This window comes from Athalia rosae, chromosome 7 (assembly GCF_917208135.1).
Source record: "Athalia rosae chromosome 7, iyAthRosa1.1, whole genome shotgun sequence".
Lineage (NCBI taxonomy): Eukaryota > Metazoa > Arthropoda > Insecta > Hymenoptera > Athaliidae > Athalia > Athalia rosae.
This window is the reverse complement of record NC_064032.1, coordinates 4,627,739-4,646,727: the sequence shown is the minus strand read 5'-3', so window position 1 is coordinate 4,646,727 and position 18,989 is coordinate 4,627,739. Positions and strand designations below refer to the sequence as shown.

At 42.1% G+C, this 18,989-nt stretch overlaps 1 protein-coding gene across 3 annotated transcripts in view; it reads left to right on the top strand.

Annotated features, from left to right (window-relative positions):
• The window catches only part of LOC105693186 (ecdysone-induced protein 74EF-like), an 86,402-nt gene that overhangs the window by 34,899 nt on the left and 32,514 nt on the right, over nt 1–18,989 (top strand). For all 3 annotated transcript variants that reach the window (XM_048657988.1, XM_012412964.3, XM_048657989.1), the window contains 2 exons: nt 33–309; nt 412–513. In XM_048657988.1, the coding sequence (XP_048513945.1) occupies nt 33–309; nt 412–513 (379 nt within the window). The remainder of the gene's footprint in view (nt 1–32; nt 310–411; nt 514–18,989) is intronic.

Below are 18,989 nucleotides of genomic sequence, written 5' to 3'. Positions count from 1 at the left end.
CTGTGACATTGAATATTATTTTCTATTAACAGGAAAGCGGTTCCGGACAAGCCGACGAATTTTCCACAATGGAATTGAACGTGTTAGTCGGCGCTACCGGGGGTCCCGGAACGAATTCCGGATCCTCGGAGGAGGGAGAAGAGATGTCGGGTGTCACGGGGGAGGAACCCTTCGACACACTGGACACCTTTCTCAGAGAATTACAAGCTGACCTAGCCGAAGCTAGTCAACCAACTTCAACTACTACGCCCATTAACTCGTACAGAAGACAAAGGTATAACATTGCCGCTGCAAATCCGTTGTTAGCAGGTTAGTTTTTTTTATTTATTTTTCCGTCCGTCGGATTTGCTGAGAAAACAAAATCGTATATTCGGTACGTTCGTATTCACGTGCCGTTGACGTCGATTGCAGAAAAACTGGCAGCACCTTCTTCCCAATCAGTTCCAACGCCTATGGGATACGCGGCGAGAGCGGAAATAAAAACGGAGGATATACAGCCGGAAACCAGTAAAGGTAGGAATCTTTTATACCGCGCTATAACCTACCGTAGCAAAGTCTGCGCCCCACCGAGTCGTCGTTGATCGACGACTCTACCGACTGCCGGTGGGGGATTATATTTGTTTATTTAAACTGTTTTACCGACTCGACATCGATCTTCCGTTCCGCTTTATCGACCGATTCCGAGAAACTGCGTTAACAACTGCCATGTAAATCACCTGTGATTTATTACACTCCGATCGCAGGTAAACCGGCTTTTTTCGCACATCTCCTTTATATCGAGAGAATCGTTCCCCGTTCGGTTGTCGAGTTCCTCGACGGTGGGAGACAGTCGCGTTAATCGTGGTAATGGTTCCGCGGTAGTGGTAGTGGTAGTGGTGGTGGTGGTGGTTGATTCGAAACTTCGAAAGGGAAAACCGGCCAAGGCCCCCTGAATTGCGATCACACATCCGCGTTAGCAATAATTGCGTACGTTCCGTGTACTTGAGACACGTACGATCTGACGGCTCTGTTAACTGTGTTACGTACACGGCTGACTTACACACATCGATAGAATATATATATTAAATACGCGAGCGCGGGTCGCCGCGACGCTACGCGAAGAGGCAACACCACATCCAAACTCGTCGGTCGTATGTGCGTGGCCCAATTCTTATAATTTACAACCGTGTCGTAATGCAAAAGGCTCGGTTATGTACCTATCTACCCATCTACGTATGCATCATGTGGACGGATCTGTATACATGTGTGTTTTCTAGCTACCGCTTTTCAACTATTGCCTTCGCGATATACCTTTATAAGTACAAGTTTTGTTAATAGTTGGTTGATTTTTTCATTTCGACGTTCTTTTTTTTTGTTTTTTTTTGTTATCACGAGATTAAATCAGTCGCTACCCATCTCGGAACATCGTAGTATCTTCTTCTTTTCTTCCATCGATTGCGATTAGCTGAGATGCGATGCGAATTTGGGGGGGGGGGGGGGGGGGGAGGGGGTAAGACCGAAGTTTAAAAAAAAGAATCAAATCTCGTCTAGAGATTTATTGCACGATTTCGTAATCCGCGGTATATAAAATATGAAAGTTCCTATGAGAAATAAAATAATCGACTACCTGACGATGCTGAATGATGAGTATAATAATTCGGTTCAGCCTTGAAACGGCATCGCGGATTTATAATTTGAGAAAAGCGCTCGGCCACACGTATTATTACACCGTGTAATATTAAACTGAGAAAAGATAAGAATGAAAAAAAATCGACTCTGCGATTGCTCGTTTTAGAATTTTTCTTCGGTTTTTATTTATTTATTTTTTTTTTTCATTTCGTATCTTCTGTTTATTATGTAATGAAAACGTGCTTACGGACACGTCATTACTTTTTCTTCTTCTTCTTCTTCTTCTTCTTCTTCTTCTTCTCTTCTTTTATCATCTTTCACAGCGTCGTTCGTTTCGGACGTGCGGAAAAACGAAATGGAAAATTTCTCGATCCGATTTCATTTCGGTAGGAGCTCTAGGTGGGAACCCGATTCGTAGATGCGGTTCACACACACGAGAGACGCCAGATTCTAGAGATCTGGTAATATAAAAATAAACGTAAAACAGGGCGATGCAGCTAAAATGCTACCGTATTCGAGGGGGTCTCCCGCTGTGTCCAGCTGTCTTGTCTGATGTTAGTCTGAAGTTGTTAAAATCAGATAGTCGGCATAATGCAGGGAACACTTGTCGTTCCACAAAACGACCCTTCTCACTTGACCCCCACCCCCCCCCCTCGCCCCGCACAAAACGCCCTTTTAGAGCACCATAAATTTTAGTTCTGAAAATAACTTTTTCACGGTCCTCATCTCCTCGCACCACCCTTCGCTCCACTTGTCTTCCATAGAACGGGGGAAAAAAAAAAGGAAAAAGAAAAAGTCAAACAGGTGCATGCGTGTATTAATTAATGTATTGTAATTTATGCGATTTTTCCTCTCTAGCTCCTCTCTGGGTCAGATTCTATTGAATTCTAGAAAATATCGTTTTCTCCGAGCGTAACCTTTAATGTTTGAAAAAGAAAATTTATTATTATTTTTTATTTTTTTTTTCCATCCGTTGACCGAGGCGGAATATTTGAGACGACGACGACGGTACCGTCTTGTGTACAATTGACGAAGGACATTTTTATGTAATGTGTAACACTCTTTCAGGGACTATTTGTTTTAATTTAAGGTTTACATGCGTGCGTGCGTGTGGTATAGGGTGTACGCGCGATTCAACGTATCTTAAAACTCGTTTTATTTATCGACACAATAATTGTGTCAACAAAAATTCCATAAATATATAGGACTTACGTGTATATTATATACATACATATACATGTAGCTTTTGAAATATCGTCTAGTGAGGGTACGGTGGTAGGCGTGCGAAGGCCGGTTCTTCGGGATTTTACATACAATATGTATACCTATGTATGTATGCACGCGTACGGTAACTGTGTATTATTTAGCGAAACGAACGTAAGTGGAATCAAAGAGAAAAATATCGAACGGTTTTTTTTTTTTAATATCGCCCGCTGACAATTGTATCGGTTCCGTTGACTCGCGAACGTCCGTCCGTCCCTCCCCCTTCTGCTACGTTTCTTCATTTTTCTTCCCACATTCGGTTCGCTCGCTTTACCGTTGTACAAAGTTGTTCGTTAACCAGTAAAGGCTAATTTGCTATTTCTCTCGCTTTTACCGATTCGCTAAGTATCGTCGTTAACCTCGCGTACGCTGTATCTGGGGTGTCCGGGGCGAAGGGGAGGGGGGAAAGAGAAAAAAGAAGAAAAAAATGAATATCAATTGGAGGAAGAAAAATCGAATATCATTTCGTTCAATTTATTGAAAAAAGTTCGTTATTCGAGTAGAAAATATTTAATCTACGATCTTCATCATTTTTTTCTTAAACGCTCCGCAAAATTTTCATTTAACGCGTTTCACATGGACATCGAACACGACCTACTCCCACTCGACGATCTTGAGCAACCGCGGTCTTCCTCGTCTTGCCACATAGTAGTATACATATGCGAGTACGCGGTGGTACATAGAAATTTCATGTACCGCAGACTTCGCGCCTTTGGTTTCCCTTCTGAATAGGAAAAAAAAAAAAAAAAAAATTAGAGATTCGAAATGGAAAAACTTGTGGAATTCTTGCGACGATTCGTAAAATTGCAGATTCATCTTACGTCAGGGATAAAATATAACATATTTTTCACACTTACATTATAGCTGATTAGCCGCTATATTTATTACTCAGATAATAATTAATCATTTTTTTTTTTAATTGAATAATAACTTTTGGGGGTTTAACGCGACGAGGAATAGAATACGCGCGTATAAACTCATTGGAATTGTGAGGTACACAGGAGTCGGGTGTACAGGTGTGTATTTGTGCGTGTTATGTACCTACGCACGTGAGGAGGAGTTCAGGTATTATAAGGTAGGAACGTTGGCAAATAGAGATAGACACATGCGAGTAAAACGCGACGTGTTTGTATAATATAGATATATATATATGTATATATATATATATATATATAAACCGTACAGTGTACATACGGCGATGGTGTGCCTCCGCTGTATAAGCTCCGCTACTGCCGCGTATAGTTCTCGTACGTATTATACATACATACATACATACATATACATTTATTTATATTATACATACACGGACAGATAGATATAGTAGCGCAGAAGTGTAAGGTGTTGACATTTTCTGCAATCAGGTCAGGGACTCGCGATGGCTTTAGTGATTTACCTCTAACCTGCCCTAGGGCAGGTATACAACTTCGCCGTTGCTACCTATACGCTAACGCTTTTCGTTATTATTCCGCGGACGCGAATTTTCTGCTTTCCGAAATTTTTCGTTGACTTTTTTTCTTTTTTTTCTTTTTTTTCTTTTTGCCTCCAAAATCCATCATTTCGTTCCGTCTTCTCGTCTTTCCCTTTTACTGTAGGCCACCGCTACTATTCGCACGTGCTTTCTTTCGTTTAATTTATTTGAAGGTACGCCGTGACTCGTCTGTTTATTAATATGCAATTTATTATACGTACAAGTAGCTAGCGATGAAGTTTTCTTTACGATGGCCGCGCGAGAAAGCCCGTCCTCTTTTCCACTTTTTCCTTTCCTTTTTCTTTTTCTTTTTCTTTTTCTTTTCTTCTTTTTCTCATTCAATCTCCGCGTACCTCTCGCGGTGTGTACACGCGTGCGTGCCGTCTCCGGTCTAGCCCGTAGATTTTCTGCGCTAGCTTTTGCCCTCGGGGTAGTCGAAACTTTGGTAAGAACCGCGCGATTTTATTTCTTCTTTTTTTCCCCCCCTCTCTCTACTTTTTCTAATCTACAACCGGCCGGACACGTGCGTTCAGACCCGAGTATTTTCTACATCGCACCGCGTACACCACGAACTGGTATTATTTCCTCCGACGATCGACGCGCGATTTTTTTTTCTTATTTTTCTCATTTTTTTTTTCATTTTTTTCTTCCGTCATGATTTCGATAATTTTCTTCGGTTTATTTGGCTACTGTATGAGAAAAAAAAAAAATATAGGGGGTGGTTGGTTTTTTTTGTTTTTCTCCGTATTCGTTCCTCCGGTTCCCGTCAGCCACACATCCTCGCACAGCAGAACACGCAGCTATTTTATACGCTCAGTTTTGTCGGATGGAAAAAACCGCCGAAAGGGATGCTGGGACGTTGAATGCATGCGCGCCGTTGGATATACACGGTCGGAATAGAAGGAAGTCTTTTTACTTTTTAGGTATAAACAACTATCACGCTGTTTTCTGTATATATATTTAAAAAGGCGAAAGAAAAGAAGGCGGCTTTCATTGCGCTACTGCTACCCGAACGACGCTGCACGTGTTAAATTATTATATCGTTCCGTTTGCCGCCGCTGCTGCTGCTGCTCCTACGGGCACATACCGCGGGGTTGTGTTAATGTTATGTTTAAAATGACAAGAAGAAAAACTAGACGTGTTTTTTTTTCTCAGACGGGGGGGGGGGGCGGTTTTTTCACCCCCTCTACTCAACTCCCGTAACCCTTGGGGGTTGCGACGTCGGCGTTGACTTTTTAAACTCGGAGGATTTTTTTTTTCATCTCTTTTTTTTTTTTTTCAAGTGTAACCGGGGCGGGAGGGAAAGAGGGATTTTTCTTCTTTCGACGTCGCGACGCAGTAGTCTGTTTTTTTTTTTTTTCTTTTCCGCCCCCCCCCCCCCTCAGTCTCCCACTTGTCGTCCCTCGTCATCAAAATCCAACTGCTGCAGCACGAACTGCAGGGGTTAAGCTGAAAATTTTAACGCCGAGTACAAAATGACTATAGAGAAAATAAAACGAAACGTAAGGAATGGAGGAAAAAAATTTTCCGTCATATATTTTCGAACGTGTCTGCTTCGGTTTGTTCTAGACGAGAAGAGAAACGTGTAGAGAGACGAAGAAAAAAAAAAAAAATTACTGAGAGAGAAAAAATTGTAACATGTGCGCTAGACGTTCGTAAAATTCGTTATCGAGTTTATAAGTTTCCGAAAGAGAATTTCGAAGGGTAAAGAAAAAAAAAATAAATAATAAGAGAATATTCATTGAAATGGAATAAGAAGAATCGGATTAGGTTGGGTAGTTAGGTGTAGAATATTCAGATTCGAACGACGCGTTAAATTCCTAATGACAGTTGGAGAAAAAGAGAAAAAGAAAAAGAAAAAAAAAAGAAAAAAAAACCTTCGTCTATAATGTAAATGGACGCCCCCTTAATTATTGTATACGGTTACTTCCGGTCTGAGAGCGGACATATTGTACCTATACATACATAATATACCGACAAGGTTGCGCGCGGTATATATATGTATATATTCATACAGGATATTATGTACGTACGCGTTTGATGCGATTTGCGTTCTACTGCAGCGTAACGCGCTGCTACTGGAATTGTACTTTCTACAATGTAAGTGAATTGGAGGGGGGGGGGGGGGGGGGGGGGGGGGGTGAAACCGGAGGGAACATCATCGCAAAATGGGTAAAAACTACGTCGGGCTGCTTCTCCAAATTCTCATATTGAAATTGTGAAGCGTCGAATTTCTTCGAAACAAATTTCCGAATCGATCAGTTTCCGAAAATTCTCATTATCTTCGTTTTCTAATGCGTACGACGCTGGTGGATGTCGTGTAGACGTTGAAAAAAAAAGAAAAAAGAAAAAAAAAACGTTAATAAATAATGGTTCTCGGTCTCCTAGGAAAAGAACGAACGACGGAATAAATAAACGCGTTTGACGTGCGCTAGAGGTATATAATATAACAGTCGGTAGATATTTTATACATACTTGCGGCATGATATCCAACCTTGGTAAATTTCGAGAAAACGCGCGCGGCCACACTGTGTCATTTCGCGCTTTATAATATAATCAGGGTCGCGTTCGCTCGCCGCTGCAGCTGATAGCGAGAAACAAGAAATGAGATTTCTTCTTCTTCTTCTTCTTCTTCGTTTTTTTTTTTTTTATATTTTTCTTTATTTTTTTTCTTTTTTTGCTTCTCTCCGCTCGGTGCGCAAAAAGAAATTGAGACGAAATTATCTCAACGCGTCTCAATAATTTACTGTCGTTGTATAGGTACTCGAATGACGTAAAAAAAAAAAAAAACAAAAAAAAAAAAAAAAACAAACATTTTTGCCGCCTGATTTCGAAATGTCAGAATTGCAATCGCTAATTGACCCGGATGTATATATTCTACAAAGCTAATTTCATAGCCGGAGATTTCGAATATTCCAGCGTAACGAAGAACTTACTTACTAGTCACGAGGGTTAAAGGAAATTAGAAATATGGAATTTTTAATCAACCGCTAACGGACGACGGAGATCGGCCTAAAGGGAATTAATCAAACTTGGAAAATAAGGAAAAAAAAGTTAGAAAAAATTTCTTTATCCGGTATATGCGCATAGCCGTAACACATGTCATATATGTGTATATACACACGTAGAAATGAAGATAAAGAGGTACATGAAGTCGCATTATCGTACGTATATAGGCATCGGCGATTGATAAGGTGCATGTATTCCTCATACGTACCACCATGTAAATATATCTATATATATATGTATATATACGTATATGTACACACGCATGTAGTTGGTATAGAGGTACCTGTAATACCGAACGTGGAGACAGGGGCTACAGGTTATCCTCGTCCCACATTCGCATAACACTTTCACTGACGTAACACTTCGGTCTAAACTGTTGCGCCGTACCGCCGCGTAAAATCCTCCGTCTTCACCCCCCTTATCCCCTCCCCCCTCACCGCACACACACACACACACACGTACGTACCTACGTACACCCATTACCTACCCTACTACGCGTGTATCGCTTGCACGGATTTATTATCAAGTACAAACACCTTTTGAATCGACGATTAGAAATTTCATCAAACGAATCTTCGAAAAGAAAATTTGATCATTTCACTTCCATATGTTATATAGAAAAAAATTGGACTGATAATCACCCATGTGACGCGTAGGGAGTGAATTTATTGTTTTTTTTCTCCATTCCGCCATTTTTTCTTTGGTTTTCTTGGACAAGTTTTCTTTCGAACGGTGGAACGCGATTGACGAACTTTTGATTTTCGCATTTTTCTCAATAATATTTTTTTTTTCTCCACATATTTTGCGCTTGGTTACGAGTACGTGAGCTATTATCCTTGAGCCTATATCCTATATGTCTATATATACATGAAATACGAATGTATATTATAATGTTTAAAAGTGTGTTGCGAAGAACAGGTAAACAACAATTTCGCAATATATATACATATATCTATATAATGTTATACGAGGTGGGCAAAAGTTTCTCGTTGTACAGCAAAAAAATCCGCAATCGTTAAAATTCGTATATCGAAGTATCGATAAATACGTTTTCATTTAATCCTTATCATCCTAATTTTTTTAATCTTTTTCTCGCGTTTCGATTTCAAAGAAAAAAAAAATAATATTCCGACAAGAAGCGCGTATTATGTCTGTACGATAATTGCGAGCAAAGTTCCCTTTTTTTTTTTTTTTTTCTTTTTCCCCCCCCTCTTTCTTCTTCATCTTCTCAATAATCTTGACGGTTCTTTAATCGTTGTACAAAGAAAAAAAAAACGACCGCGATAATGATGACGGTAAAGATGAAGAAGAAGAAAAAAAAAAGAAAAAAATATATGTGAAAAAAAAAAAAATGGGGTTGCGCCGGAAAAGCTCGATGCAGAAGGTAATGGGGAATTTCCTGTTTTTCCACGACGTTGAGGGAAGCAGAAGAGAGAAGAAAAGAGAAAGAAAGAAAGAAATGGGGAACACGACACAGTTGATTTTTCGAGGACTGCTGCGTCACTTCTATAAAGTGACACTTTTCTAAGGGTTTTTCACACGTTCGAAAACATCCACCCAACGTGTAGAAAACGAAAGTATATACCGGTTGTAAAATATTCTCGAGTATCGCCACGTTGATATCCTTCCTCGCCGACGAGAAACAGACTTCCTGTAGTTTCGTTTTTAAAGGGTAGCGAAGGATGCGCGTACCTCGGAACGCGAGAATATTTTCAAAAGATTTGTGTCACGGAAAATGAAAAAAAAAAAAAAGAAGAAAAAAAAAGGAAAAGAAACACAGAGATACTGTTTTATTCTCCGATCGACGAGCTCAATTTTTTAATGACTCGTTTAATAAACGGCGTGATTTGTATGTACGGTCGGTACGTGTGTGTGTATATGTATATAAATTTGTACACGTACACGCGAGCGTATGTGTATATAGTAGGGTGTGACGTAACTAGGAATGCGAATCGTGAAGTGAAGTGAAATAAAGTGAAGTGAAGTAACGTTATATGTATAAAAGTAGAGGAGACGTACGTACTTACGTATACGTACGTATATATGCGGCACGTGCTTAGTTGATATTTACGAAACAAGTTCGTTCGCGCGTGGTAGTTGGTAGTGGTAGTAATATGCTGACCGTACGTACCTTACGTGAACTTTTACACCTGTTATTATTACATAGTACGAATTACCGTACGTAAAGAAGTTGGTCATTTAAAATTTTCCCTGCTCTCGCATCCACACTCCTCACCCGTATCGTAACGCGTGTAAAACCCATATCGTTCAAACGGACGTGTACGATAATTTTATGTAATATACGAATAGGTATATACATTATATATTTTTCTCGCACAATTCGCGGTATACCATACATGACACGCGTACATGATACACGGAACGGGGATCTCTTGGCCTACATATTATTCGCGAATTTCTTCAGCTAATCTTTTTCAACGTATAAATGTAGGTCAGACACTTCCTGTTACGTTTATATATATATATATATATATATTTATTACACATAAATATATTTTTCTTCTCTTTTTCATTGAAAAACCCGACTAACGATCGCACACGTGGCACCCGTTGTTATCCGTTACACTCCGCTTTTCCTTATATGTACACGCGTTGTGCGTGTACTTTACACTGTGCGAAAAATTTCCTCAATATTTGATCATTTTTTTTTCTGTTTTTTTTTTTTTTCAATCAAGGCCTCGCAGATTTTTTGGTATCGCTACTATCGAGAAATGGACCCCATTTGGCGCATATTGTCCTCGCTGTTTCATTATTTTTATTTTATTTATTTATTTATTTATTTATATATTTTTTTTTGCAATTTCATACTCGCGACTTGAACGTGCTTTTACGTATCAGTGGCCTTCCGTTTTTCCGGATTTATCATCGCCCTCGTCGTCGTACGGAGATTCCCGTGTTATAAAAGAGGAAATTCGAATGTGTGTCACGGATGGAAAACGATATTTGCGAAAAAAAAAAAAAAATCGATAGAAAAATTCGTACTCGACGGTTTTCCCGAATTTACACGCGATACGCACATTTAATCTGCGACCTGATTCTCGTGTTGCATATTGTTATACCGTTTGACTCGATGATCGATAATTGCAACAAATTTTATAATTATACAGTAGTGTGTACGTAACGATGTACGTACAGCGTAGCTAGAGTGTATTCTCATTAACATACTCTCTTTACATCAATATCTCTATATTATATTTTATTAATTCGTTTTTATCGACTCGTTCGCTCAAGCCACCCGGATTCAGTTCATTCAAACGTACGCTAGCGATAACAACTTCTCTCTTCGTACTCTCGTTTCGATCGGTTGTTCGATTTACTTCATTTTTGACCCCTTTTTTTCCCCCCACCTCGTCGTGCGTAATTGTTTCATACGTTCGGGGAAGAACGCGGGCTTTTGGTTTTGCTTTATATACCGGGTGACGTCGTCGTCGTCGTCGTCGTCTCTGTCTATTACGAACAGGGTTAAACTTAGATACGTTTACGTCTACCGGAGATTCGGCGGGGGTTGCCGAAGGTGGCGAAGAAAGGTACCGCCGGTATACGACGTGTACATTATACCTATATATTCGGTTACTTTTGCAGGCTCGTGGAAATGGGTTGGGGGGGGGGAGGAGGAAGGGGTGGGAAGGGGAGGGTGAAACGTCTAGCCATGGCTAAGTATGACAAACGTGTGCGAAATGGGTACTTTTTTTTTTTTTTTTTTTTTCGTTGTTGTCGGTTCTTCCATTTTCTTTTTATTTCGCTTCTCTACACGTGTGTGTGCGTACACATATACATGAGGGGGGGGGTGGGTGTTCTCGTACACAAAGATTTTACATACCCTTACCTAACGCGGGACGAAGGTGAAGGTTGCGCGGCGAGAAAGTGGAAGCGAAGAAACGACGAGGTAGGGAAGAAGAAGAAGGAAAAAAAAAAAAAAAAAAAGGGGGTGGATGGGGAAAGGAAGGAGAGCCAGAATAGAGGAGAGGCTTTGAAGTCGTTGCGAGACTCCCGCCGCGACGAGAAAAAAGGAAGAGAAAAATATGGAGGAGGAGGAGGAGTAGGACTGAGTAGGAGGAGGAGGAGAAGGAGAATCTGCTTCTCGGTATAGAGTGAGGTAGGGCAGTGTGGGAAGTAAGAAATGCAAAGGAAAACGTTACTAGCGTCGCGACGCCTTTTGCCCACCCTACCTAACGCCGTCATTAACCGACGACTACGACGAGGACGAGGACGACGTCGCACGCCTCCGTCTCCTTCCCTCCCCCCGCAGGTTTATTGAGCCTGGGAAAAGCAAAACTGACTACGGAGGGGGGGGGGGGATGGGAAATGGGGAAGGGAAGGTCGTCTGGGGCGGCCCTATCGATCTGTCAATTCCCTCCCACCGTATCTCTACTATTTTATACACCGACCCCCATTTTTATACCTTTCCCTTTCCTCTGTTACGCTGTGTGTAACGTGCGCGCGCGTTCCGATGCACCCCGTATTTTTCGTTACCAAATTTTTGCCCTCTTCTTTTTTTTTTTCCTTCGTACTCTCTCGACGTCGCGTATCGTGAACCTCGACGAATTTCGAGATGCTGCTGAATTTTCCTTAGCGTCGCACAGAAATGGAAAATAAGAAAGGAAACGGTTTGTACGGGTCTAATGAGAAGCAAATACCGAGATGAACCTAATATCATGCTCTGTATCGCACTTATTACCGCGACGGCTTTCTTTCCTTTCCTTTCTTTTTTTTTTCTTGTTTTTCTTTTTTTTTTTTCTCGTTCACCGTTCCCGATTATTCCCACATATCACACCTGTGTTCCCACATAGCGTGTAATCACGCTACGTCTATTATTTACCCCAGACTTGAGTAATTTATTTATTCATTTATTTTGTTTTTTTGTTTTTTTTTTTTCACGTAAAGAAACGAGTTCTCGAAATTTTTGTAACAATTTAATTTTTTCATCTCCGACGTGAAAAATCGCCGTCAGAATTTCGCGTAGGAAAACTAACTCCGTCGGTACAGAGTGGACGGGATCGGTATACGTGATATGATATTTTACCGCACATATACATATATATATATACATGTTAACCTGGTTACATATGCGACAAAGAAGAGTGACGCGTAGCGAACGGAACGACCTTTCTAGGACGTCGACTTCTTCGTTCTTACGGAGTTATAGGTATACCTATACATACGTACATATAATACGTCGTATATATACATAGTCCTTGTCTAGATGCACATACATCATCCCTATCGCATTGTTACAATATTTCATTCCTTCTGTTCGCGTATTTTTTTTTTTTTTTTATTTATTTCCTTTTTTTTTTGTTTTTTTTTTCTTCCGTTCCTCCCGTATTCTCGTTATATATTCATTTGCATAACCGCTGTTGCACTCGGCCATATAGATTTTCTCTCTGTCTCCCGGTCGCCATCTTTCCGTGATATTCCAACAGTTTTGGGTGGTAGTGGTGGTAGTGGTGGTGGTGGTGCACGTCGCGCGGTATCGGCCGCAGGGCGGGAATTTTGACCCAGACGGTTGTATGACCGTGTAACATCGTTTCGCTCGGGGGGTGGGTTGGGGGTGGAGGTGAAGGTGGTTCGTTGGCGTTGTAACTTTTGGCGTTGCCGGCTGACGCGCGACGCAATAGCAACGGCAACGGCAACGGCAGCGGCGGTACCAAAGCCGCAACGCAGCCGGGTCGGAGCGCGAACCGACGACGACGACAAGGGGTGGGTTATAAAAGAGGAGGGTGTATAGGAAAGCGTCTAGACTCCTCTAGAGCGAGAAAACGCTCGTCGGTTGAAAATATCGCGTGCGAACGAAAGAGAGGGTAAAATTGTAGGAAGGAAGGAGGGAAGGGCGCCGATATACAGACAGAAGAGAAGGGGTGCCTTTTGTCGGATTGCGCCGCACTTGCAAATTCCAAGAGCCCAAGTGTGCCGGCGGGGGGGGGGGGGGGGGGGAGGGGAGGGGGAAAGACTACGGAGTGCGACGGAACCGGGAGAGATGTACCCAAAGTACGTACCTATACCTACCTACCTACCTACCTACCTTATACCTACGCGGCGTGGGAGGGTGGAATAGAAAAGGAAAACTAAAACTTGAAACGGGCGCGCATCGATACAGTGTTTGCGCAGGGGTGGCGGTGGTGGTGGTGGTCGTCGTGCAGGTGGTCGGTGTGTACGGTACGGTAACAGGCGACGGGAAAGGGAAACTCTGCCGTGGGGGGTGGGGGGGTGTGAGAGGAGGGCGGAGGGATGGCGAAAAGGGGGAGGGGAGAAAGCAGTGAAAGTCCTAGCGCTCAATAACCCCGGCGTTCAAGGTCACGGTCACAGTTCCCGACGACGTTCCTCCGCCACCGAACCCACCCTCGGCCTGCACCCTCAACCTTCGACCGACCCACACCGCGTCGCGACGCTCTACCGCACGCACACACGCGAACGCAACCCCCACCCACCCCCTCCCCCTCCCCCCTTTCGACCCGGGACATCGGCGGCGTACGCCGCCCTCGGTATATACCGAGAGGGGTGGCTGATACTCGGCGCTCTCTATACCACCCCCCCAGACAGACGATACCGTGGATACGTATGTACGTGGAATATACGTACCGCGATTTATATACGTACATGTGTATGTGCGTTCTCATAATACTCCCCTAGACAACGAGCGGCGTTACGTGTACACCACCCTCATTTTCATCTGGGATAAATGATCGTCTCGGTTATGTCACCCCCCCCCTCCCACCGTAATATTCCGGATCGTTTTTTAAAAATTCGTTTTAGGCAATTTTTCGAATCTGTATTTTCGATATTTCTTTTGATTTTTGACGTTGCGTTCTCGAACATTCGGTATATGCGCATTTCCGTTGCGTCTCCGTGTAACACACGCGTTAAAACAAAGGGAAAATTCGACACGCGAAGTCGAAATATTATATCATCGTCTATCGATTTTTTTATACGCGAATAAATATGTCAGGGAAACAAAGATAAAGAATAAAAAAAAAAAAAAAACAAAAAAAAGGGAAAAACTTTGGGAGAGTAAGAGGGGTGCGAAACAAAATTTTTTTTTTTTTTTTTATGTTACCAGCTACAACTGTACAGGTTACGGAAAAATATTTTTCCGATTGGAAATTTCGGTCAGATTCGAAAGTCCATTAAACACCCGATTACGTCGAAATCGCAGGCACATGCAGGAGAAGAATCTACAGATTCCTTTTTTTTTTTTTTTAACTCTGTACTTCAACTCTAGTGGTTCGTCGCAAAATTGGGAAGGAAATGTCTCCGAAATTGAAGAAGGATACCGAATTGATTTCGAGATACATTTTTTGGTAGGAAATAAGGGCAACCCCCGTCTAGAACTATTTGCGGTGTCGCGGTAGAATGGAATGATTTTTCGAAGGCTGCCGCTCCTTACCCCGTCCGAGACGGGGGTTCGGGCGAGTTGGAAGACTGCCTGGAAACAAGAAGACAGCCGATTATGATTTACGATAAAGATCGGTCGTTCGGGTAACCTTGACCGTGGCGTATCGAGCGCCAGCCGAACCCGGCAGTCTCCATGGCTACGGCCGCGCGCGCGATACTCATCCCTATATATGTATATGCCCTACGCACCTCGCGTACGGGAGAGGAAGAAGAAAGGACGAACGAACGAACCAACGAACGATGGGTAGGCCAAGAGGAAAACTAACTGCTACCGATTATACATACATACGTATGTATGTATGGTACGTATCTACGCAACGTACGCCAAATCCCACAAATGAGCAAAGAAACGAAATAGGTATATCGGAGGGATGCGAGATTTCTTCGAAAAAAATAAAGGACGCAGACGTCCTTCGCCCGAGAGAGAGACACCGATTTTTTTTTTTACTCTTCTGATTTTCCGTCTCCGTTTTTCGATCGTTGAAGAAAAAGAAAAAAAAAAAAAATGAAAGGAAAGGAAGGGAATTATTCTCGTTTCGTAGAGGGATCCTTCGAAGGAAGCGTTCCGCGGATTGCGTCATTTGTGAGTCCCGCGGACGGTACGAAACTGGAATATCGAAGAACTTTGCAGAACGAGTCGCGTGAGGTCGAAAATGTTGATGAAAAACTGCCGTTTCCGCGGCGGTCGCAGCGAGCCAAAAAATAGAAAGATCACAACGTGGAGGGACCGGATAAAATGAGAAAATAGGAACAAGGGATGTATATGAAATTATACGCAATTGGGAAGGCGAATCAACCGCGATAATGATTCCTTTGATGTACATTCATATTGGTATGATGATACGAACGGGAATCTCCACAGATGAATCAAAAAAATTGAATTTTTCGACGCAATTTTTCGATGAAACTGACAGAATTATCGCCGTTGCGTGTACAAATCTCGATATTATACGCGTACAGTTTCGCTGGCGATTCCCGCGTTTTCGTTTCTTCCGTATTCGATTATCGCCTTATCTTCCTCTCTACTTTTCGCTACTGCATATACATACATATATATACATATATATATTTCTCTCTACTCCGTTGAATATCGAGAGTCGATCGAAACCGACCCTCGCTCACCTTCACCGCGCCCTTGTCCGTCATACGCCCGTCGTCTAAGACGATGATTCGAAAAGCAACCCCCCCCCCCCTCCCCCCATATAGTAGGCGAAAAAAGTCACGACGACGTCGAGACGCTCGTAACGTATACCGATTCGCGATACGGGCGACGAAACAAGCCGGATAAAACGAACGATGATAATTAAAACACTCGAAGTAAATGTGATTCTTCGAAAAACTGAATCGAAAAACTGATAACGGATATTAGGGGGGGGGGGGCAAGCATCGATCCAGGGATACCAAAATTTTCTTCATCACCTTCTCAAGGGCGTCGCGCGCTGCCACGTCCTACGGGGGTTTAAATATACACGTGTGCAATATGAATATTATACAATAATTTTAGGCCTCGCCAAAAAGTAGCCGGATTTTTTTTTTGGACCACGCGTGAGCGGTGACAGCGGAAAAAAAGGAAAAAAGAGAAAAAAAAACGAAAATATTAAAAGAAGCGACGAAGAAGAAGCAGCGGCGGAGGAACAGACGGGTGGTAAGAATCGAAGAACGAAAAAAGAAAGAAAGAAAGAAAGAAGGAAAGTTCGTTCCTTCTTCGGAGGCCGAATCGAAGGAGAGGATTCCTCCGTACGTACCTCGCGAAATCCTAACCTGACCTAACTCGAAGCTCGTCCCGCAAGGGTGTTCGTTATTATTATTCGGTCCCGTACAACAGACGACGGACGAGCGCGACGACGAACGCGGTGAGGCAAAGCAAAAAAAAAAAAAAGGGGAGGAAAAAAAGGGGAGGAAAAAAATTCGCGGGGAAATAACGAGAGCGTAAGAAGACGGAGAAGATGGCGAGGAGGACATCGCGGGCTGCAGGGAGGGTCCGGCGGTCACCGCCGAAAAGGCTGCGGGGGGGGGGGGGGGGGGGAATAGGTGTGCGCGCGTATGGAGTCTTTTCCGAAAATTAGACTCGTTTCGGTCGATAAGCAGGCAGGTTCAAGGACGGCCACGCCCTGTCTGCTAACCCCAAACCTCGGCACGCCTATATAGCGAACGACTCTCTCACCCCTCGCCCCGAACGGGCGTCGCGACGCCCCGATACGCAATTTCTACACTAGGAGCGTACGGGGCGCGTCCGTAGATTCGTGTAGCCGACCGTACGTACGTGTGTATAGGAGGCGGTGTGTGTGAAAAAAAAAAAATAATAATAAAAAAAAAAAAACAACGCCGACGTCGACCCCGACCCCGACCCCGAGCGAGAGCGAGAGCGAGACCGCGACCCCTAAACCTGACCCAACCTGACCCCTGCGAACTCGCCTCGCCAGACTGAGAACCCCCAATATCATCTCCGAAAACTATAGCTGCCGACGGAACAGCTGTTCGTTACTCTCGTCTTCGTCGAGATGTCGACCTTTGTTTTTCTTACTTTTTCTTCTTCTTATTCTGAATTTTCATTTTTTCTTCCGGTCGAAGGAGAGATTTTTTTGTTTTTTTTCCAAAAATTGAAATTTGCAGGATATGCGAAACAGGCGGATTTTCAGATATTTGTCGGGAAATGAAGAAAAAAAAAAAATATTCTCTCTTTCGAGAGTATTTTATATTTGTTAATTTTTTTTATTTCATTTTTATCAACTCCGCGATACGCCCGCCTCGTCTCAAGTGGCTATTTTATCTACAGCCCGAACCGTCGCGGGCTTGAAATAAAAGAAGAAAAAATATCGCTTTTTTTATTTTATTTCATTAAACTTTTTTCTCTCCCAATTTTCTTTCTCCGACTACTGGAAAGCGTGATCGACGGTAGTTTGGATTTTGAAAAGAGAGAAAAAAAGATTCGCGAACGAAAAGAAAATATGAACAAAAACAGGGAAAAGTATTTTTTTTTTTCTCAAAAAATCAGCCAATGCCACGCACGTTAAAGCCGGGCGTTTCGAAAAGACGTCATCGCTCTGGTCGAAAGGAAAAAGCGAAAAGCAAAAAAACCAAAAAAAAAAAAACAAACTAGAAACTATAATATTAGATAGTGAACTCGCAGCTCTGCGCGGTCGCGAAGTAAATATACATATATATATGCATGTATATATATAGACACATTACGTATACGTGTATATAGAGTTGCGCCTAGCCTATGAAACGGAGCGTTGACCAGGGTCAGGGACGGACCGGGCTAAACTCTGTTATAGATTACGTACATACATACGTATCCCTAGATCTTTTTTTGTATGTATGTACCGTATATATATACAATATTACATTATCTACACTCACCTACGCCCACGTTTTTCAATATGTATATATTAATAATACGCGGGTGGTGCGCAAAAATGTTTCCATACATATATATATATATATATGTATATGTATATATTTAACATTACATCTATGTAGGAATATTATTTTTGCGCGACCAAGTCGTACGACGTCTATATTTGCGATTATGCGTGTGTGTGTGTGTGTGTGTATATATATAATACACGTATGTGCATTTATGTATTATTACATACACACCGAGCAATATTTGCCTCATTTAAAAGTGGACATAATAATTTTTATCGTTACGATTATTAATATTATTAGCAATGTAGCCTTTATCGTTCAGAGTACATATACATATATGTATATACACTGTATGTGCCCGCTGCTCTTCGTACATGTAACAAAATAATAACAACATTTTTTTAATCGGTTTGCCGAGTGCATCTCATCGCGAGTTTTTTTTTTTTCTTCTTTCTTTCTCAAATTCTATATTCCTCTTTCATTCTTGAACTGTGTGACCCTTTCATATATTACACGTACTGTGTATGTACGAACAACGTTACATAGAAACTATATGTACGATACGCTAAAGTATATGAACGTATGTACACGTATGTACATATGTAATTTTTTTGCGCGCGCGCGCCATGGAAGTTTAATATCTTCGTTCGAAGAAGAGAAGAGAAGAGTAGAGAAGAGAAGAGTGGAGAAAAAAAAAAAGAGGGTTCCTTTTTTTTTTCGAAATCTTAATTAAATAATTATATTATGTCTCATAATTATTATTTATCAGGAAATAACGACGACAAATATGTTTCAGGCGTATATTAATATAATCGTTCGAGAGACGACAAATAGACGGGTGAATAAAAGAGGGGGG